At 38.4% G+C, this 23,876-nt stretch overlaps 1 protein-coding gene and 1 long non-coding RNA gene across 3 annotated transcripts in view; one reads left to right on the top strand and one right to left on the bottom strand.

Moving 5' to 3' along the window:
• Nucleotides 1–6,212, top strand: part of LOC141445870 (uncharacterized) — an 85,583-nt gene extending 79,371 nt beyond the window's left edge. The window contains exon 2 of the long non-coding RNA XR_012453400.1: nt 4,846–6,212. This is a non-coding gene — a long non-coding RNA (uncharacterized lncRNA). The remainder of the gene's footprint in view (nt 1–4,845) is intronic.
• Nucleotides 1–23,545, bottom strand: part of Ssp3 (short spindle 3) — a 29,423-nt gene extending 5,878 nt beyond the window's left edge. The window contains exons 1-13 of one of the 2 annotated variants that reach the window (XM_072015287.2): nt 23,184–23,545; nt 22,413–22,636; nt 20,874–22,246; nt 20,058–20,800; nt 19,512–19,992; nt 19,254–19,436; nt 18,930–19,181; nt 18,402–18,842; nt 18,217–18,326; nt 17,897–18,020; nt 13,224–13,387; nt 1,328–1,751; nt 83–274 (exon numbers count right to left, since the gene is read on the bottom strand). In XM_072015287.2, the coding sequence (XP_071871388.1) occupies nt 83–274; nt 1,328–1,751; nt 13,224–13,387; nt 17,897–18,020; nt 18,217–18,326; nt 18,402–18,842; nt 18,930–19,181; nt 19,254–19,436; nt 19,512–19,992; nt 20,058–20,800; nt 20,874–22,246; nt 22,413–22,623 (4,698 nt within the window). In that variant the 5' untranslated portion in view covers nt 22,624–22,636; nt 23,184–23,545. Of the gene's footprint in view, nt 1–82; nt 275–1,327; nt 1,752–13,223; nt 13,388–17,896; nt 18,021–18,216; nt 18,327–18,401; nt 18,843–18,929; nt 19,182–19,253; nt 19,437–19,511; nt 19,993–20,057; nt 20,801–20,873; nt 22,247–22,412; nt 22,637–22,893; nt 23,164–23,183 lie in introns of those variants that run through there. The other variant, XM_074112017.1, reaches the window with a different exon arrangement.
• Nucleotides 23,546–23,876: the final 331 nt, after the last annotated feature.

The following is a 23,876-nucleotide window of genomic DNA, read 5'->3' as shown; positions in this document are numbered from 1 at the left end:
TTACACGCTAAGAAACACGTATGTCGTGGAAATTGCGCGAAATGACTTTCATTCGGAGAACGCTTTCGGAGCGCAGGCTTACCTGATTTTCCGGGTTGTTAACTGCAAAATATCCTAGAACCTGGAACAGTTCTGACAGGATGTAAGTACCACTAGTGTTCTGCGCAGATCCAATTTCCGACTTGTGCGATATTGGATCTCGTGATAATCGGGTTATCACATGACTAGCTATCAGTCGCCATTGCAGGTTGGTACCTTCTGCTCCTAGGAGATTCTGAAATCAGAAGATTTGCGTTCTGAAAGAAATTGCCTGCAATCTAATTGAGAGAATTCGTTCAAAATTTTCACGGAACTTGGTTGCGAAATGATCGCGCGATTAGGTGATTAACAGACGTCGAACGTATCGGGAAATGTTCTTAAACCATCGCCTCTATGCAACGAGACGAATCTCTTTGAAACAAGAGACAGACTCCCGCGGAGATTAAAGAACAGCCAGACTTGGTTGTCAGAAAGTCAAAGAGAATAGATAATAAACGTTGGTTTTTCGACAAACGCCGGCTGCGTGGACCACAAGGATAATCGAGGCGGTGCCCCATGAGACTCAGCAGGCTCTCCAATGGGACACTGGATAGCCCTTATGGTTTTTGTGGACGGGGGCGCGAGCTTTCGATTCAATTCGTGGTTCGACCATTGCAGACTACACGGGAGACCTTTCTATCTTGACAGGCGAACCCCTACGACACGCGATATATACATATAATATCTCTATTGCACTTTCTGCGGTACTCGATCTAATAAAGAGGATACGATGATCGAGAGAACAACGATCCAAGTTTACTTTCCGGATAAAATTTCGTTAATCTCTGCAGCCGCGGAAAATTTCAGTTTCTCCAGACTTAGATTAATGCTGATCGAAACGTAGATTAACGCCGTTCGATCGATAGGATGAAACTACATTTTCAAAGTTTGCAGTTAGTATAAGATAAAGAGTGGCACGACAAAGGTTACAGTTGATACGCGAGACAAAGCGAAGGAGTTAATTGCGGATCCTTTGTCTTTTCCCCTACATCAAACGGTGGTTAATTAATTAAACGTCGTGTCCTATTGACCAGGGAAACTTTCCTCGCTTGTTAACACTCGCACGATACTTTTCGTCCTTCCCTTTTAAAACAAACGAACAGGCTTTTCATATGTATTTGATGAATCACTCTCGATCGATGTTCCTTTCGAGTCTACCTTATTAAAGCGAATTTTACCTGCACAAATTTTACGCTACCGAAGGAACAGAATATACAGTAACGGTTAAAAGATACGTTGAAGTACCTACCTGTAATTTCTGAATGTTGAGCCCTGCGATCGATTTAAGTAGCCTAAGGCTGCGAACGATCAGAATCCTCATAGGCTGGGATACCGTAATCTGATTAGGGGTCGGAGAGGATCCTTTCTGATTTTGCGGTGTGAGTGCAACTGCAGCGTAAAGTGCACCGATCGCCCCCGCAGCTTCGGCCGAGGCCAGCGTCGAGAGAAGGTGCGACTCGACGTTGGTCTGCTCGACGTTGTTGTTGCCCTCGTGAATATTTCCCACATCTTGATCCGTTGATTTCTTTAAATGGCAACAGATGCGATAAAGTAGATCGTACGACGACGACAAAACTGGCGATTCGTGATCCTGATCCACGAAAAAGTCGGTTTCGATCAAAGCTCGACTGTGACGATACACTCGGTCTACCAATCCACCTGCTACCAAGTACCTGAAACACCGATAACGTTTAACATTGTTACTAACTCTGCTATTTGTAGCGGCTTGAGCCAGGTGTAATCTACCCTGGCAAGCATAAATCACGACTCGTTTTATCGTAATAAGTTTATGTTAACAAACGCAACGATATATGGGCGGGTAGCGTACAAATCGACAAGAGGTTATTAAGAAATAACTCGAAAAAAGTACAAAGCGTCGGCGAATGAGACTTTAAACTCTCGACTAACGATTCTAAAACAAAGCCGCGAGTGCAGCTGTCACCTCGCGTTAGTCACTCGTCGATGTGCTCGATTCTTTGACGACGTTCATTCGCACCGAGGTAACGTTATCGTTACGTCGATCGTTCGTTAATTCCGGTTGTCTCGATTCAACAAAGACTTGTCGCCGTGTACACCGATCGGTATACAAGAGAACAGGCGACACCGTGTCTCTCGTTCACGGCGGCAAAGTGTGCATATGGGTTCCGATAGATTTGGCGTCATAAACCGTCGCGGGGGGATGTAACAGGCAAAAAGAGGCGCGTTCGGGAGAGAGACAGAAGAAAAAAAACAATGTATTGCTTACAGGACAGCATGTGCGATGGCGTAACACGAGAGGATTATAACATCAGTGGGTAATTCTGCGCGCACAAGCCGACAGAAGAGGGAACAAGCGTCGGCGCATGCGATGCTCATTCTATCGGGTTGTTGTATATGTTTTTCTTTTCTCGTACGGCACCCATCCGCCCTTCCTTTCACTCGTGACCCCCCAGCGACCGGGTTGTCGAGGGTGCGCGGCTGTCAGTGCGTATTATCGCCGCCCCCTTTCCACCGAAACACCGACATGCTTGGGCTACGCTCGCCTGCCGCCGATCAGCATTCGAATATGAAGTAGTCCGGTGGAGGGCCAACTGTCTCCTCTAATCATAACTAGCTGCAAGCTAATCCGACGCCACTGAACTCGACACGCACACTTCCGCGGACTCCCGCTCTCTATGCCACGGGGACTTTTCGAAAGAAGGAGCAACCCTTGCTCCAGACTCGATAATGAAACGGTCCCGCCGCCATAGTTGCTCGATTGATATGTCACGATTCGGCTTGTTCCAGGGGCTAGGCTAGCTATTAATTACGCGCGATTGAAGATACGTCCGTTTAAAGCGACGCTTAAGCGAGAAAGCTAAGAATGGAATGTGCGTGGACCTGTAAGCTACGAGGCTACGAAGGAGGGAGCTTTGGAAAGGCGTCAGGATGACGACGACACCTCGAACTTGGACTCGTGGCACGTTATACAGACGTGTAACGTACGTCTACGTATTCTTTGCGATATTTAATTTAAGTATGAAACGTATGGAAATTCTGTCCCTCTATCTCGTTAACCGGAAAGGTGTACATCGGCAAATACCGGGAATAAATTTCACTTGTTTACGAAATATAGCGATATTAATAAAGCGGGTGGAAAAGTACCGGACTGTGGGACGCTGGGACCAACACTGATTCACATTGTTGTTGCATAATTCATCGATACGTATAAAAGCAAAGGCGCTTAAGCTCCGTCATTCCGATGATAGAAGCGACGAACGTAATGGACGAACACGAACAGCCGATAATACCGATACTTTCGACGGTACTCCGAGGGATTCGGTAAATACGCTAATAAAATGCAGCGAGATGCGCGCATGGATTAGAATCGCTCGAATCGTAGCTACACCCTCTTAACCTATAATAACACGAATGATAGTCGGTAAGGGGACCGTGTCCTTGCTGCAGGATGTAATAATTCTGCTCGGGCGGGTTGATCCGCCTCCGATTCGTGCTGCTTGGCATTCCGCAAAGTCGATAGAACCGACGAACAACACCGTCCTATGACCCACATATTATTTAATTTTCTTTTTTCCTAGCCTTCGATGATTCCGCCGCAACGTAAACGATACCGCAAAATCTGATTGCCGATAAGGATTCTCTTGAAAATGGACAATAAATAATTTGTAACTTGCAAAATTGTATAAACTGCCTGTACCACAGAAGTCTGCTATTTACGATCCATCGATTCATCGACGATTACGAGATTTATTAATCGAATCGTTAAGCGAAGAACGAGCCAAGTCTACTGACGCATCTCGAAAATTAAAGTTGACCGTGGATGATTCGATTACACGAAAGAGGTGTCACTCCATAAACTATGCTACGAATGAATACGAATGAAAATTGGCCATCTGCGGATCGCAATTGCGTAGCCCAGTTACGCGATAGCCAGACAATTCGGAAGAAGCACGGAAAGATCCGATCTTGCGATCTTCACGCACGTCTGACCATTACGAGGGCCTGGCCCATGCATCATCGCTCCCCCTCCCTTAAGATTCCGATCTATCATTGAATGTTTGCGGAGGGGTTCGAGCAAATACATTGAATTTATTTATTATTCTCCCCAAGCGCCTTATGGAGGCCGCAGCAGCCGAGCAATCGCTACCCCAGCGCTGCCATTAGCTAACCATATGATTATTTCATAGCGAGAGCACAAGGGTGCATATCTTTAGACGGACTGGTGCTCGCCTCCGATGCACCAGCTTACGTAATTTCGTGGTGCAACGCGAGCGCATGTTTAAGCACGACCAAGGACCTCGAGCTGGCTAATAGGACAAATTAATTTACATATTCACGAAGAAACACGCGTGACGCTACTTTCCCGATAATCGTCACGATCGAACGAATAGGTATCACTTCGATGAGCTTGCGGACGACGACGTTTTCTGTCGCACTTCGTGGCTTCACGTGATAGGTAGCTTGAGTTTGTGTATTAAGCGTATATCTACATGCATAGAGCTTAAAACTGCATAGAGCTGCTTTGACCATAGTTTAATTTGCTTCCAGGAATACTCGACGATTTCTATATATATATTTCGTCTGGAATATTTTAACGTATTTCCGGATTACATATACGCTGAATGCACGAGATAGACGTTGATTTTTAGAGCGAGGAAGCGAGGAATGGAAAATTTAATAAGAAGAAAACTACCTTTTTTTTAATACTCGTCACGGTACTTACTTCGTTCGTCAGATTGTGGTTCGATTGTTTGCGAGAATCGACTCGAACAAAGTCCTTTTCTACAGGCGGCAAATGTGCCTAGCAGAAGTATCATTCACCGCATCCACAATGGACCATGTTTGCTCAACGAAATGGCGAAAGTGTGAAAACGACAACTGTGTATCGACGAGATGAGAAAATCAACAGAGGAAGGACGAAGAATGGCCGTATTTTTCATTGACGTCTGAATCATTCCATCGTCTGTACATCGTATCTACGCGTTGTACACGCTTGTACGAAGCAAGGTCAGAATTTCATGGCATTGAAATAAATTATAAATCAAACATATGCGAGATTAATCATGGCTAAGAGGATCAACGAATAAACAATTAGTCAAAATACAATCGGTTTGATATTTGACATCGGGATATGAAAATAAAATGAAAATAAATAATTTATCAGTACGCTTGCAAATTACAATTATACGATATCAGGATACGCAGAAATATTTCCACGATTAAAAGAGAAAATTTTCGATGGACCAATCGATTAACCAAGCACATCAATGCCACGTGTGGCAACGATGGCACACTTGTTACAATATTTACAGAGTCGTCGTCTAGATCTACCCCTGAAACCGACCCCCTGCCTGCCGTTGACAAGTGTCTCCAGCTACCCAACTTCAGCATCCCCTTTTCACCCCTCGCCTTCTCTAGTATCAACGATCATCTATGTAATACATACTACGTAGGTACACGTAGCTACGTATACGTATATTTTACATATATTTGGAAAAATTCGCGATAAAATATTATCGCATCGTCGAAGCTCGTTTATTTAAAAAAAAAAAAAAAAAAATTGTTCGCACAGTACGATCCACGTCTCGATAAAATTAACGATACTAATCCTTTCGATAGCGAATTTAATTCGATGGACCACCTCTCGCTGGTTTGGAAAATGACGATGGTTTAATAAAAATCACATTTTGTTAGGCATCCGTGCACCGATAAAACCGTTGAAATCCAATGTACAAGACAGACACGCGAAATAAAGTCTGAAACAAGGTCAAATGGCCGAGGCGTTCGTCGAATTGGTAATGTATTATAATCCTCGTACTCTAACATCCAGCAACTCAGGATATTGCTACTCCGAGTTCGTTGACGCGTAATGCATTCACGCCGGGATTTCGGTAGCCCGAGGGATGAGGTGAATCCTGCTACTCTATACACACAATCGAGTCCTGCCACGGCTCGCCTCGCAGTCAGAAGGATGCGAATCTATAGGGTGCTTCAAATGCATCGTCACTGATTGCTCGATACTTTTCCACCAATGTTTGTTCAAATTGTTCCAAGAATAATTTCATCGATTATGCGATATAAAAATCTGAATAAACCTGGAAATACTTAACTTTGAACGTACAAGTATGCTTAAACGGAACGTATTTATTATCAAATACGGGCAGATTTTATTTAGACGAATATTTGCCTATATAATTTGTAGGAACTGCACGGAATTTGCGTTTCCCGTTATCTTACGCAAATATCGTTATAAATTTTACAGTATCGAGCGAACATCGTTCGATGAACGCGGTAACATCAACTGGCATTTGTATCATAAAACAAACCTAGCTCTGACGCAAGAAGCGAAACGTTGAGAATGTTACGCGAAGGAAATCACCGTGCGCTTTTTCTCGCGCCGTTTAAAGCTGTCTCTGTCAACAAGGAGCATTATGAAAGGATAATAGAGAGAGCAGTGAAATTTGGCGCTGAGTAGAATGGGAACAGAAACAGCCGTGCCGCCTATTTCTATTCACGACCCTAACCAACCTGATCAAATACCGCCTGAATCCCGCAGTTCCCATTACTGTTGTCATTACTGTCGTTGACTGTTATCGCGGAACATCTTCGTCGTGCTCGACATTTCTGCCTGTTTCTTATTTAATTATTCGATTAATTTAAGACACGAAGTAATTTGTTAACGCGCGTAACAACGATACGTAACAAAAGCTATTTTCGTCGATTTCTGTCTTTTCTCAGGAGTACGCAAGAAGCTAATCGTTTCTCTGTTTGAAACAACGACGAATCCGTCTCTCTCTCTCTCAGCTTTGATTCGTTTTTCTACCACGATTATATTTTTTATTTCCACAAAATATGATCCCCTTGCTAAAAGCTTCGTAGTCCATTTGCGAACGCTGAAAAAGGAGTATGGAAGAAATCGTACAAAATGAAATTAACTGAAACTGTATTTAACTGTAATTTGGGATATCTTTAACTCGAAGGTAATTTCCCTGCTTTATTGAAATATTAAAAATCCAAATGTACGGTAATTATAAATAAGAAATAGAGTATTTTCTATTCAGGGTTTATACTTGTACGTAGAACGATATTTTTGGGAACCAGCTAAAGCAATTTGTTGGTCATTAATGAAGTCCGTGTTAGCGTATTTCCAGTAAGATTAAAGCAAATTATATCGACGCTGTCGGGGATTACAAATGTGTTAACTTTGCAACGTAAATCGGTTTGACGATGAGAAAATAGAAACGATTTCTCGATCTGTTATTTATAAAGTGCTGCATCATCGACCTATCCAAATACTGAAACAATACCGACACAACAACAACGGTATATCGAGACATCCATCTATGCTTGTTACCAATGATAAATTTCACGTAAGTAACAAAATGGTTAATACAAAACTGTACAAGCAATAGGGAAGAACGATACTTCGTTGTATGTATATTTGCATAATCGAGATAACTGCTGTTTGAAAGAATATTTGATTTGCAAAGAATCAAAGTTTGGAGACACGACGCTACCCTAACAGAACAGATATCGATGAATCATTAGGATCGTATAATCGAGCATGTAAAATAGAGGTTTAAACGTTAGAAATTAGACAGCAGATGCATCGGGCCATCAGCTGGCTTAATTCAGCCCGGTGTTAGTGATTCATTCGTCAGTTTCCAATCGTCTTGGAATATCCGTTCAAAGTTCGAAAGAGTGGGAAGAAAGTGGACAAGGATGTCAGAGAAACGCGAGACGATTCGCGTGCAAGAAGGAGAAAATGTTAGAATAGAAACTAAATGTTGCAAAACCGGCCCAAACTATTGTTCGTTGGAGAATGATCGCAATCCCCAAACATCATTTTACACGGTTTCGACAACGGCAACGCGTAAAGAAAAAAAGAAAGAAACGAAAGAAAAGAGAAAAAAGAAGAAATAAAGTAGAGAGAATCGCGAGATGAGTCGAGTCTAGGAGGGTCGAAGGAGGGTTAGAGGCAGCCGTACGCCGAGTAAGGGTGAATTTGGACGACGAAAGAGAAGTAGAGGGAGAAAGGGAGAGAGTCCATTAGCAGATTACGTACCCAACCCGCCTCGCTCATTCACCCCCGCGATATTTTTTCTTCCTGCCCCGTTCTCCTTCAACCACTAACGATTTCTCTCTCCTCTGTCTCGCTTTCAAATTCGCCCCGCCTAAACTTCTAAGCTGTTCTCCATGGCAGGTGCATCGCGTTCCTATTTACGCTTTTTCTCTAAAAAGATCATTCGATTTGTAAACGTAAGGTTAGATAGAATGGATAGAAAAGTTTCGCTTCTCGTTAATTCTCTCGATCCTGCGTCATTAAGTATATAAAAAAGTTACTAACGTAATAGTTGCGGAGACGAAGTTACGAACAAGTATTATATTATAGCACGCCGTTTTATCGCGAAATAAATAAAAGGTGCGCTTTAGCGCGACGTCATTAAACCGGGAGTTGCGCGAAACAAAATTACGTGGAAGACGACAACGTCCCTTTTTCTCCTTTGAACAGCAAGGAAATCTATTTTATTAATATAACGGCGCTACTGTTTGATCTAATAATTTCGTTTGGCCGTTCTAAAGAGCGTCCCTGCCTTTTTCCCGTACTTGCCGCGGCAAAGACGATCCTGTGGCCCCATTTTCCCGATAGACTTCGTTTCTGATGCAACCGCTTCTTTTCAATCTTCTTCGACGATTATTGATTTAATAAATACACAGTGCTCGGTTGTGCCTATGTACAATCGAACGGCAGAACACTTTCTTCAAAAAATACCGTAAGAAAATATTTTCGAAGCGTACGATCTTCCTTGCTTTTCTTCTTTTTGTTTCTTCTAAATAAATCATAAATGTGTCAACGAATAACAGTTTACACGCGTTTGCTATTAACGCGATATCGGAACGTATCTTTCCGGAAGAGACAAGGCGATTTCTTCAAAATTTATACGATTTCTTATACGCGCAAAGTAATGGAATTTCTGCTGATTTTGCAAATATGTAAAATAAATTTTAATTTACGATATCAAATGTAATTAGTTAGTGGAGGTACGTTTACTGATAATTTGGTTCAGACGTATAACATGGCGGAATATAACGATGTGTGTGGGTAACATCATGGAAAAATAATATTTACCAGGTATTTACCACAAACATATTGTTTATGTTAAATTTATACCATCCATAGGTGCACATTTGTAAATGCAAATATCGATAAGCTGATCGAAAGCCTGGTTAATTTTATTTTAAAGGAAAACAAAAACTGAAAGCGTTTCATCTTCCTTTCATGGCCGTTTCAATTAACGAAAGTAAACTGTGATTTACACCGAGGGAGAAATAGGCTAGCGTAACGAGGGTAACGATTTTACAAATTGACACACTTTCGTTTCCTTTGCTGCAACATTCTACCGAGGATGTGTAATAAAAACAAGTACGACGTGACGTACTCTGAATCGATTTAATCATTCGCGTAATAGTTGCAAAATAAGAAAGATCGAACAAGAATTTCGCCACTTTTTCAACCTTTTAACGCGACACGGAAAAACAAAGTGGAACGAACAAAAATAATTTGACAAGAGGTGAAAACGCGTGATAAATTAAAAATTGTGTTTGGCCACGACTGTTTAGAAACACGATGCCTATACGTCTGCTTCCGTATTTTCGATGCTTGTGCAAAGAGAAGAAACCATCGACAAGAGACGTTGCTTCGTAAATAACGAGATTCGGTACAACGTTTACATTTCTTAATTCATCGAGTATCTTATTAATTTGAAAAACGGAGGCGAATCGGGTGGGGAGATGGCCAGGAAACGGTCGCACGCGTCTCATAAGTAAATTACCAATTGCTCGGTTGATCCTACTTCGATTAAAGCTGTATCAACATCTCAGAAGACGAAAGGGAATGAGCTCGGTAGACGTTCGTTCGATCAACTCATCGGGATTAATAATAAGAGTGTTTACCGACTGATTTTTCTAGGACCGTTCTAACAATTACCTCACCGATTGCCACTTGAGCCTCCGATTATCATCGTTTTCGAGAGTTCTCGATTTTATTAGATCGTGAACTAAGCCTCCGCGTATTTCTCCACCCGTCTTCCTTCTCCATAAACAATCTTTGAAACGCGGTCGAATCTTATTTACGATTTTATTCACCCGTCTAACCGAATCAATTCCCCGACAGAGAGAAATCTACGTTTCTGTGGTTACACCGAAAACGAACGAAACGTCGAATTTTTATCTCGAGTTTGGTTCGAATTCGTCTGTTAGAAGAGAATATTTTGCATTACTTTTGTATAATTCATTTACGCAGAAATTGTTGGTCGCTGAACGTAGCACGAGAAAAGTCACAATGCACGAGGTTATCCTTTTAGGTCTTTCAACGTCTTAAAACATCGAGCGAACGTGATTAATTATTTCTGCAACATTGCCAATGTCTGCTTTCTACGTAGCATAAAAGCACCAACATTCGTGGCTATAGGGAAAGTCACTTCGGTTGAACTTTTTGGATGAAAACACATCTCCTTTGCGTAATAGCGAATCATTTAAAATTCGTAGCAGCTCGGAGTGCATCGCGGACCGCGTGTTTCGGTAAAAGAAACAACAGAAAAAGGGAAACGATATGGTACACGTTACGCGAAGCTTCTCGCTTTGTGGCACCTATTTACGACAAAAGGGCCATTTCTCGTATTCGTTGGAGAGCAAGGAAATAATTCCTGCGAGAGATGCCGGTGTATACGACTCTTTAATCATAGATTGCGAAACTCGACGAATTGATAGCTGACTTTTTCGTGTTATCTGCTTATCTCGTCCAATTCGATGCTTGTTTTCCGAGTGGCAACACTTCGACAACGATCCAATTACGATGATATTTGGTCTATAAATGATTATCAATTCGTTGAACGACGTTTCCAACGACGATAATTCCAACTTCCGTCCGATAAAAATTACCTTTGGATCAGAAGTTTACGAAGCGACGAGAATCATCGTATTGTAGAAAATCGCAAAATGTAGGCGGAAGGTATGAGGCCATTTTTTCAAACCGTGAACAACGATGAAAGCGCTCAACGATTCTCAAATACGTATTACCAGGTACGAAATGATCGATCGTCCTTAGACATCTGCGCACTTTAAAGGTACGAACGAAAAGCAATCTTGGCTGGTGAGTAAAAATCGTGACTAGGCCATTCTCGCATCGGCAGGAAATTAATCATAATAATTCGACTAGCAACGACCGGCCGGCAATCACTCTGATCGCGCTTTCGTCGTTCATTATTCAAACGTTGGACGTTACAGTTAGTAAACTCAAAATTTGCAGATTCACCGGCTAAGATAATTTGTTTGGATAAATAATCTTTGCAGAGTCGATCGATTTTCTGATTTTTCACAGACAGAACCGTTACATAGAAACTTTCGAAAAATATAATTTCCGAAATCGAAATTTATCGATCAATCGCAACTTACGTGTCTGACATACGTAAGTATTGGTACAATTTGCACGTGTATTTCACAAATATGCAATTTCCCAGTCAAATTGGAATTCGAGATTTCTATTTTATTATTATTAACGCGTGCGAATAAATTTTAATTAAATACATACGTGTTCGCTAAACACAATGAAATTCGAATAATAGAAAGAGGAAGAAAGGAAGCGATTCCGTGTAAATAGGAAAGGATTAACCAACCAATTGGGGGGTCTGGAAGAAGGAAGTTGACCCAGGTGCAACGCTTCTTCCTCTCGAAGATCGAATCTCAGAGGATGCAACGAAAACAGCATGCACCTTGTCACTTTGCCGCGTGGCTCGCGTATTAAATTCAGCTCGCGCAACAGAACTGTCATGTTTTTCTACAGGGTGGTCCACGTTCGTCAAAAGCCTTCAAGTTTTTTCTCATTGTCCGCCTCAAAGAAATCGTGTACCGCGATGTTTGTGCAACATAGGACCGAGAGAGGTTGAACGGTGGAAATTTTGTAGGAATTTAAATGGACAGCGTAAATGGAGAGCGCGAACCTTTCTGTTACGTTAATCTCAAATCGAATAAATACGATAATTAATATCTTATTCCATCGAGGTTGTAAGAGGAAAATATTTTAATTATCAAAGATAATTACTAATATGTAAAATTATATTTTAAAGTATTGTGAAGATTATTTTCTCTACGCGTTCGTAATATTTCTAATATCTTAGAATATTTCTTCGAATAAACAATGTTTGCATTTCATTAGGATACCTGTGTATTTCAATCAAGTATAGGTATATTCGTGGTTTAATGCACGCAATTAGATTTCAAATATCATAACTTCTTCCGCATGAATACTTAATGGTATGCTAGAAGTAATTTTATTATGCAAGGGAAATGAGATAGACGTTCCAGTGGAAACGTTAATACTCTATAAAAATATCCACCTTGAAGACTTTTGTTATTACAGAACGTATTTTATGTTACGCTTTAGTCGGAAAAAGTTTATTTGAATTTATAATGAAAAAAAATAATTGTACGTTTTTATGAAAGGTGATAAAAAAATGAAATCTAAGGCTTTCACACGGCCCCGTGTCGCGCAATTATCAAAATTAAGGCTTCCGGGTGTAAGTAGGTTCCTCTTAGAACGACAATTACTATAACGGTATCACGAAAGTGCCTCGTTCTATTGATAGTTTTAAAGAACAAAATAACGAACGACATTGAGAAAACTTTCTCGTCACGTTATTTCACGAATTTCCTCGTAAGGTTTCGTCCACTTTACGTTTACAAACGTATTTGGAGCGGTTGAAATATTCGGGGATGACTTGTTCGTAAATTGAAAAGACTTGGAAAAGAAAGTAGTAGTAGTACGTCTACTCGTAAAAAACAGTCTAGCATGATACATTTCGAAAAGCACTTTTGAAAAACGAATTCGTGACACACTTCTCCTGGCGGACAGAATTGCCAAAGCATCCTAATAAAATACGCTACCATGTTACTTTTGCTTCGTCTATTTTCTCACGTTTCTAATTCAAGGAAAGCGTTTATGACAGCTGTTCCTTAATGCACGATGCTACTTTAAATAGCACGCTTTTCTGAGAATGGAAATGACATCGATGCATAAAGTATGATCGATCCTGAAAACGTACGCGTCGAATTTTTAAGGTCTCGTAACGCGAAAACATGAAAACACACGGTGCATTTTAGCTACTCACCCGGCAATATCCTGGACCCGCGTTTGCAATGCCGATTTTTCGAAAGGCTCCTCCGGGACCAAACTGCACAGCAATTGCATCAGGCTGCTGGCTACGATTCCACTTCCGGTTGAGTTACCGGATGCCTCCTGCACTTGCACCTGGTCGTCGAGTTTCGCAAGTGTCTATCAACACGATAATTCATTCGTTTAACTCGATTAATAATCGATAAGATATCGTTCGTCCTCTAGACGATATTTTCTCGTAGACTAATGGAAACATCGACCTACCATTCGCCTTTTACACAGTTCAGAATCGTTGGAGCAACGTGTACAGCAAGAAACGAAAACGAGCTAAAGATTACTAATGCTTGCAGAAAAATCAGCCTATAAAAGCCGAAGATATCGCAACGACCAACGTTAAGAAAGATATCATTCGATGTATCACGAGCCAACCGACCAAACATCATCCTGCCTGAAGAAAATATTCGTCTAACTTGTCCTTTTTAAAGGTTGATATCGGTTTTCTAAAAGGATCGTCAAACGATCGTGCAAGTTGACTCCGACGAAATCGTAATGTCCGACTGGGACGAACAGCTACCAGTGCAGGGTGGTCGCGTGTTTCCAAACAGCCAAAAGATCAGTCGGATGCTGGAGAAGGCGAATTCCTGGCACGTTGAGTCATTGATACCGGCCCGCTCGGCTGGCCGATCAACGACACATACATATAGGCGACATTTAAAATGCTAAATTAGAGGTAACGAGTCAGCAGGTAACGATAAGAATCCTGGAGAATATGGCCCCTAAACGGTTCAGTCTCGACAAATTCGATAAGTCCTTCGGGGAACACTTAACGGCTTGCATTTCCCCGTATTCGTTTACGTTTTGGGACAAAAATTGTCGCGCAGCACAATGCCACGGACCCGTTGACTCTCCGCGTTATTCTCTCGCTCGTTTAACTTGATTTAACACTTAACGCGCAACGTCCATTTTACCCGAGATTTTTCACTCTCTTTCTTTCCTTTTCCCTCTCGTTTCTTTCCCTCTTTTACCAACGAATTATCAACTTCGATCTCGAGAAACGTGTTACCAGAAATCGTCAAGTTCTTTCAAGTTCTATAATCGAGCAGGTTATATCCTCCGACGAGAAAATTACGAAAGAGAGCGAAACTTTCGCGTTTTTGTAGAAAAAGCGGGATTTTGGATGAATTTCACGGGAAAAAAGTTTCTACCAGACCATTTAAATATACGAAGTAATGTCTTTCGCCTGGATATTTTACCATATAAAGCTTTTCAGCCGCGTAATTGAAATGAAACATAAATGGCGTTACGTTGAAAAATCCGATTACCGAATAAAAGTTTCAAAAACGCGTAAGAGGAACATTTTTACCGGAATAACGCAACGAAGAAGCCAAAAGTCGTACGATGGGAAACGAAACACGTATGTTAACTGGCAAGAAAATTCGTCCTTCTACTTTATCTTAATAATTCTGCGGTACATTTACTTTTTCCGTTTCATTTCCTTCGAATCATGAGAAACGAAATTGAAAATAAAAATTATATTTGGCAACCTGTGGCCCGCTTCGTTCTATAGACTATAGTGAAAACACGATAGATCTATTTTTGTTAAATTTCGAATTTTTATGCCAATCGGTAGCTAAAAAACGGGTACTTTGATACGATATAGCTCTAAAGAGAAATAACGTGCCCAGTCCAAAGTTCGAAGGTATAAACCTGTTAAAAGCAGATAATAAACCTGATAAAACCAATGACTAATGTTCATCGATACCGTCACAGTGTTCAAAAAGGCGATGAAAATATATTTAATCCCAGAGCCAAATAAAAGTACATTTTTCTTGATATGGAAATGATTGGAGGCGTTTAAAAAACGTGATATATCGTTTTTTCTTCCCTCGTTGCTTCGTTTATAATTCGACTCAAACGTGACTTCGCCCTAAAGTCAACAAACAATCTCCCAAATTAAACAGAAATACTATCTGATATAATAATATCCTTTTTTTTCCTAAAAAAGAAAAGAAAAAGATTCAATTTTTAAATTCCTCGCGCTAAGTACGTCGAAAATCCAAGTAACTCGATACGATAACCAAATCCGCTTTTCTTCTACTTCGATCCTGGCTACTTTAAGTCGACTAGATTAAGAGGAAGAATTTTCCCCCATTTTTTTTTCTTTTTTTCTTTTTTTACGAGCAATCGGTCCAATTCCGAATCGTCGAATTTGTCTATAGCCTTTTTACGCTTTTCGAAGAGGCGAACGAATGCACTGGCAAAAAAAGGACTGAACGAGAGGGACAAAACGACGGGGAAGAATAGCAACTTCGGACGACTTACGGGAAATTGTAAATTTGCTTGCCCAATGGACGAGATTGGAAAGCATTCGCGGACCCCAGAGAACAATCCATCTCTTTGTGCAATGGCCCAAACTGTGATTCTTTCTAGGCTTTAATAATATAACAGGCATCATTTCCCTAAAAAGATCCTAATTTAACTTAAGGATCGATTGTCTTTCGTATGTAAAGTCGAATAGGACGTTAGAGAATATTGCTTTCTCTGTAACTTTCCTTCTATCCTTTCCCCCCCCCCTTTTTTTTCTTGTTTCTTCTTTTCTTTAGAAACAATTTCACACAGATACATTGTTAATAATAACAAGTTAAAAAAAAATCGTACAATTCGAGAGTCGTTTCCACGGCTTTGGTAGCTCCAGTATCAACGATATTTTTCAGTAATTCCAGCTATACGTATATCAATTCCTGTTCCTCCAGATGAGAACGCTTTCTTACGTTCCAACCATAAACTCGAAAATATCGCGGTGAGTGAAATTCGTGGTCGTAAGAATGTTCTCGCATGGACAGGCTAAAACCATCTAACCGGGAAAAGCTCGCGCGGCGATAAAATATGAGGAACAGCCGAATTCTGGAACGTGCAAAGAGGTCGTTGAAAAACTGCCGATAGAGGACGAGACAAAAGATTAGGCCGGCTCCTCGAAAGCGGAGCTTGATGGAAGCGGCAACAGAAGTACCCACGCACATTCTACATGGAACACACGCTTCTTTCATCGTATAACCTGATTCCCCCGTCTGTTCGTGTGTAGCCGTGTGCACATGTACGTATGTGCGAGGGAGGGGGGTGAGTGTATGTATGTATGTGCGTGGGTGACGTCACTAAAAGCTCTCTCACCGCTAATGCATTTGCGGAGGGGGATTCCCGGGGGAGGAACAGGAGAAGGAAGGCGCCGCGCCAGTGCCGTACTATGAAGCGTGAAAAATCGATCCTGAAATCACGACGGTGAATTCGCGAACCGATTACGACGGATCATTGAGCGAAACGATTAACTTCAAACGTACGGCCAGTCACCGGTCGCCCAGACGGCAACCTAGTTGGGGACGATTACCAATAGCAGCCTCCAAAATTATTCGATAGGAACCGATCTCGTTCAGCAGGAGAGAGAAAAGAGCGAGAGACTAGAATTGATAAGACAACTAGGACGAGAGAAACAAACATTTTGTGGAAAAAGAGAAAAAGAGGGGTAGAAGAAAAATGAACGTTTGTAAAGGACGAAATATTTAGAATGGAATTAATGGAACGGAGAATGAAATGTTTTTCGTTTGATAAGATATTTCTTCTGAAAAACCAAAATTACATGAAAATGTAAGATACGCCAGTACGGTGGAAACGTACTCGGTTCTCTACCTTCAACCTCGTTCTCCCCTTTTACGCTTCACTTATCCATCAGAGTTATATCACTGTAGCATTTTCTCTATAGACTAAAAGAATCGATAAGCATCAAAAGTTTTAGAATTCTGACTCTTACACTTATAAAGATTCTTACGTTGAGATAAATAAAGCAGACTACATTCGTACGTATCATAAACTTCGATCGCGCAAACTATACTCGTTGCCCAATTAATAATCAAAAATAAACAGCTTTATTATTAATAATTGATTAAAACAGAATAATTAGCTTTACTCCTACCTCTCTGTTAATCTATTTTTAAACTCGGTGCAAGACATAGAAATGCAAATGTTCTTAAGTATCATATCAAAGTTCTTGCTCCCTGCACACATTTCCATATTTACAACCGAAATTCTTCGGTAGATTTTGATATCCAGCTTATCGACTTGAGTTCAACACAGAAACGATCAGAATAAGAGAGTTAAATACTCTGAACTCCAAAACGGAGGACGCAAGCCGAACCAGACCCTAAGACTCTCTTAATCCTTATTTTGACAAGTCGGACAGGACAGGCATGATGGTCTTTGCCTTCGTTTATTTCGAAGCCACCAACCTCAAAATGAGTCCGAAAAACAAGCACAGCGAAAGAAAATTCATTCGCGTATCGCTGTCGCGTGGACTCCCAATTTATTTCACGCTGATCACGCAACATTATTCATTCTACAATCTACAAGGTGCCCTATAACTAATGATACAACCGAGACAAAAATGATTCAACGTGCCAGTATAAAATAAGAAAGCTATAACCACGCGGGAAAAAGATGCCGACACACCTTGAGATACTTTTCTTATGAACTAGCTAGGAATTTCAAACTTATACACAGTTATGGTCCATTAAAATTTGAGAAATATCGCTAGTTGCTTTAAGAAAATAAAGAAATGGGTGTATATTAAAAATGTCGAACAAATATCAATAGTTACAGAACGCGTATTGCTCGACTTACCTCTAAATGCTGAAGCAGAAGATCCAAGATGACCAGAATTTTGTTACTTGACAAAACCGCTTCGATATTGGTGTCATTCTCATTGACGCTTAATTTAAATACACGGCATACCGAAAGGATGCTTCTAGAACACGCGAAAATTTGCATTTAAGATATAAAATAGTATGCATATCCATATATAATCTAGTAATTGTAGAGGTAGCTTTTAGATCAAAAAGATCTTTCCAAAACTGTACGTTTAAATTACACGGTATGAGAGTGTAGTGTAAAACGTAATTTTTTTTCTGTCTCGGATAACATAAAGAGCAACTTACACTTACTTGTTTGGTAAATTATGAGATGCAGTTTGTGTTTGCAGTCCCAAATTCAATAGATTAGTTAAAATATCGAATCCATTTAAAACTCGAAATACAATCTGATCGAACGAACACTAAAATATTTAAAATGTAAGCTTTATTCGCAATTCTTTTTACATTACTATTTTACTTAGATTAATGTATCTTACCAATTTTGAATAAGCTCTTGTTATTTCACCCAGCGAACGTTCTAAAGAAGCGATGGCGACGCTTGACCAAGCTGTCTTTGAATGATTGTTGTACAATCGATCCAATTCTTTCAAATTTCGACGGAACTTTGCTTTATTAGTCGACTCGATAGATTGATTCGCATCTGTTTTATGATTGTCTTCCCATTCTTTACCTCGCAGAATCATACGCTGTTTCATTTTTCTGCATCGTCGTTTTAAAGCTTTTTGTTTCTCTTTTGCAGCTTTAATCTCGTTCGAACTATTATTATCAACGACTGAAATTGGGACATCGCGAATTTGAGATATATTGAAGCGCTGCAATTCATCTCGCGATGGCTCTCGACCATCGTGTGTGTTCCGTACTGCTTCGACGTGTGTTTTCCCTTTTAAATGGCTCAACAGGTATACCTCATTGGGTATCTACGTAATATACAATAAATTTAAATATTACACAAGTTGATAATTAAAAGAACAAATATAAATAAAATTTAACAAACTGATACTCACTAGAGTTCCGCATAAAGAACATTGTTTTTGAGCAGGATATGATTTTAACGTAGGTGGAACTTCTTCCGACCTTAAAATAGAAGATTCAACTGCTCTTTGTCGAATGTGTTCTATATTTTCAACGTGCCTTCTAGCTGATTCTTGCTGTTTTTGTGCTATTTTCTTCTGTAGTTCCTCTTGATTTGCTAACTGCGCTGCATGAAGCGCAGATAAGCGTTCTTCTCTATCCCTTGCTTTTTCTCTTGCAAGTTCCTTAAAATGTTGTTAATTTAATATCGATATTATTCTTTAAATTTTAAATAATTATTCGTGAAATATAATTACCTGACGTTCTTTTTCTCTCTCTAACTGCATCTTACCGACCCTTTCTTCGCGTTCACGACGAGCTTGTTTCATTTTCTGAATACGCAACTGCCGTTCCGCTTCCAAAGCACGTCTACGTTCTTCGGCCGCAGCTTCCTTAGCAGCTTTTTCTTCCTGCCGGCGTTGGCGTTCTTCTTGAATTCCCTAAAAAATAATTGTTACAAATAATACAAGAATTTATAATCTGTCTTATTGAAGATATAGATATACACAACGTACTTGCAATCTTTCTTCTTGTTCTTGACATAGCGCCATAAAATCGTGCCTCTTGTTTTGTGCTTCAAGTTCATTAATAAATGCAATTTCTTTTAACTTAGAATCTTCGTCGTGAGCTTTTCTTACTATCTCTAACAAATGTTGCGTTCTATTTTCTTCTGCCTTTTTCAACTTTGTTTCCATTCTAATTCTTTTGTCTTCTATTAATTGGTTCTTTGCACTTTTGACATCTTTCACTTTATTCAATAATTCTCGTAATCTTTGCGACTTTTCCATTAAAAGTTTTTGACGTTTATGTTGCGCACAAGCTTGTTTTGCTTGGTACCGTCGTAACGTCTCAGGTAACGATCTCTTTCGAGATGGGGACGATAATTTCTGATGTAACTCTAAAGCTCTACCAGGATGACGAGCAACTAATGCACGTAACTGAGCAAGCGTATCCACACAGTCTGACCAAGACATTCCCTCTAACACATTTTCGTATCTGTAAAGAATGATTTTAAATTTAATATACCAAAGAAAAGATAAAATAAGAAAATTAGTACATACCTATCTTCTAAACTAACATCATCAGGCATTGTATTAGGAGATGTTCTTTGCTCATCTTCCATTTCAAGGACCATTTCACCATCTGTTTCATCAGTTTCAGTGTCAACATCAGTTTCACCACATTCTAATTCTAAAATTTGTCTATGTAAGGACGCTTCTTCATCTGATAACTGTTGCGATCGTTGCGAATCAGCTTCCTCTGTCTTCCTTTCCTCTTCTAAAATTATTCTCTCTCTTTCTGCTTGAGCAGCCATAAATTGTTGTATACGTTTTTCAAGTAATTCCGCATCATTTTTGAAAATAGCTGCGATCATCGATGTAGAATTTATTTCGTTTAAATTAACAGTGTTCTTGAAAACTTCTTCTACCTTATCTTTAATCGTAAGGTTTACGACTGATTCTCCTTTAACTTTTTCTACCTCGTTACTTATATTTTTTCCTTCTTTTTCTACAATACATTTCCGTTTCTGTTTGCCATTTCCATCTGGAGTTAAACAATTCTTTTTATTTTTTTCAGAAGGACTTTCAATCGATAACGCCGGTAACGATGTTGCAGTACTTGGCTTATGAAATCTTGTAGACATATTTAAGTTATATGTACTGCCTCTTCTATAACGGCTACGGACCGTTTGCCAACCGTCAGCTTCCTCTTTTGTTTTTACATGCGTCTGTTTTGTTAATACCTCTACAGAACCATTTATATCTCTATTCTGATCTTTTTTTAATAGACTTTGTTCTGAAATCTAAAGAAAAATTTATGATTATAAATGTATATCCCAAACAATTATCGATTAGATAAAAAGAAAGTAATGATACCTTATCGTCGATTGATTGAAATCGTTGCCTAACTATAACGGATGTTCCAGGTCTTGTTTTATTTGAAATTGATGTATTTTTGTCGCTTAATGTTGTTTTGCTTCTAACAAATTTCGGAGTTTCTAGGAGGCATGGTTGTTTTGGTTTAATAACCTTCATTTGCGATACCGTAGAATATGCTGGTTTATTTGTATTAACTAATCCCTTACATGAATTACCGGTTGATGTATCGGATATAAGCTTTGTTGGAGTTTTATTGTTTGCACTATCATTAACACTTGATTGCTTTTTTAATTTTTGGTTAATTTTGCTTGAAACCTTTGTAATATTCTGTATGTTTTTATTCACAATAGTGTTACTATTTTCTTTTGTTACGCTATTGGATTCTGTCATTTTATTTTCAGTTGCAACATTTTCTATACCAACATTTTTAATATTTTTTTCTGTAGCTTGTCTTTTCACTTTAGAATTGATTTCATTTTTTCCTAGCCCTATATCATTTTTAGGACCCAATGGCTTCACTTGAAAATTATTTTGAGAATTCAATTTATTATCTATGCTATTAGATTTAGAAAATTCCTTTTCTGTCAATGTAGAAGTTAATTGTACATCTTTATCGTTACAAACTGTTTGTTCATTCTTTTCAGTTATCACATTAGAATCTGTTATTTTAGTGGTAGCATAATGCATTCCAGCTTTAACTGATTTAGATGCACTTTTAGTATCTAATTTACCTTTCACTTCACGAGATAAACTTTCATTTGCTTTTTGGTCTGTAGTAATGCTGTTATTAGTTTTAGTAGCTACAGTATGTTTTACCAAAGTTTTATTTATCTTTATTGTGGTTAATTTATCTTTATTCAATGATTGATTTATGCCTTTATCTATTGAATTTTTATATTTTTCACCTAAGTTTGTCATATTATTTTTGGAAATATTACCTTTATTATCCTTTATTAACTTGTGCACAGATTCTCCTTTTATATGATTTGCTGTATTGTCTACAGTAACAGATTTATTTTCTGAAATAATTTGATCCACAGGGCTTCTACAAACAGATTCTGTGGGACTCATTCTTTGTAAAGGACTAGTAGATTTTGGAATCATTGTGGAATTCCATATTCGACAAGGAGAAGTTTTTCTAACTTCCCAAGCTAAAGGAGTACGTCTTAAGGGTGGTGGCGAATTTTCATAGGCCCATTTAACCCTAAACCATTCAATCAAATTATGGAAATCTCTGGTATAATTTTCTAAAACTAATATCACTTCTTTACACTCAGAAATATTTTCATCTTCTTCGCATGTTTGATAAATACCATCTACTGCTCTTTGCAAATTACCAAATAAGAATGCCCAGTACCTTGCCTGTAATTCTAATATAACAAAACAAAAGAATATTAAGTTAGTACATCAAAATTTATGAATATAAAAGATTAAAAAATAATTACAACAATGAATGCAAATGCAAAACTTATATGAAAACTTTGCTTTATATTGAAAATAAGTTTATAATTTTAATGTAGGTAAATTTCAATTCACCAGATTTTTTATCCCGACCAGTAGAAGCTGATCTCACTCTAGGTGTTGGTTTCATAGATCTTTTAGTAGTGTTTGTCTGTGATACTCTTGGAACACTAGGTGGTTTTTTGGTAACCTTTTCGGTATTGTTTGTTCCAACTGGTACATTAAAAGCTATCAAATTCCTAGCTGCCCGACCTTCTTCTTGTATAAGTAACCTTACATCAGCCATTTTTAATAAAGTTCTACAAAGAAATCATAATCAAGTATTATCTACTGAATTATAGAGATACATTTAAACCAAATTTAAAGCATCAAAATAATGATAGAAACAACAATAAGAAAGCAGTAATGAAAAAGCAACATATTGAAAAAATGCTAAAAATCAAATTCTAATGATTCATTGTCTTTATTAGCAATGTTACAAACATATATCTTTCATTTTAAATAAAAGATAAGAAATTGAAATAATAATAACTTCCAGAAAACATATTCTACATACATATAATCGTGACATTTTAACTGTTTTGTAGTACATTAACAATTTTATGTTTTATTGCAAGTTTAAGGTTATGTTATATTACTGTCACTCATATCTTAAGCCTTACAAAGTAACAAACAACGATTATTTGTATAAACAAGTAAACAATCATATATCAACGACATCAATACTATTAATAATATATAAGACGATAATTAATAAATGTATTTATGTGTTGACACAATCTATTTATGTTTCACAACATAAATTGCAAATTATAGTAACGTTTATGCTTTTAATTCACGACTTACTTCTATTGTAATTACAATTATAAAATATCAAAGAATGATTGACTACAAATTGTTTTCAAATAACGAGAACTTCGAACTGACATTTCAATAGTAATATAAGACATTTCATGACAAATATCTCCTAAGTTTCGCGGCAGTTTGTTGGTTGCACTGATCTTGCTGCATTAAAAACTGCAACCGTAGTACCAGTTTATAGTTACAGATATCAATTAAAATAGTCATTAATTGTATTTATTATGTACAATATTATATTATAGTAATATTGCATAAATTTTGCATAAATTTTGCATTATTTTACACTTTATTAACTATATTTTTTAATGACTTAATCCAATAAGTGTACAAGTTACATATATTCATGTTTCTGAATCTGATCTTTTAACAATTTTCAGATCACGTTCTTAACGACATATATATGCATACATATATGCAAATTTGTCTTACATATATTTCTATTATGTAATATACATATTAAGAAAAGCATACAAATTGTATCTAGGATATTTCAAAAGTAAGAAGTGCTTACTCGTTTGATAAACTAAACCTGAAATATATTCAACAAATAGAATTTATTAACTGATATTTTATGAACAACAAAAAAATTATAATAAATAATAATAACTTCCATTTTCAAAATATTCTGAAAGCTCATTGGTTATCTGAAAGACGTAGGTGCGAAACTAGAGTAAAATT

This window comes from Bombus fervidus, chromosome 13 (assembly GCF_041682495.2).
Source record: "Bombus fervidus isolate BK054 chromosome 13, iyBomFerv1, whole genome shotgun sequence".
NCBI lineage: Eukaryota > Metazoa > Arthropoda > Insecta > Hymenoptera > Apidae > Bombus > Bombus fervidus.
Note: the sequence above shows the minus strand (reverse complement) of the source record. Positions and strands in the feature narration are given on the sequence as shown.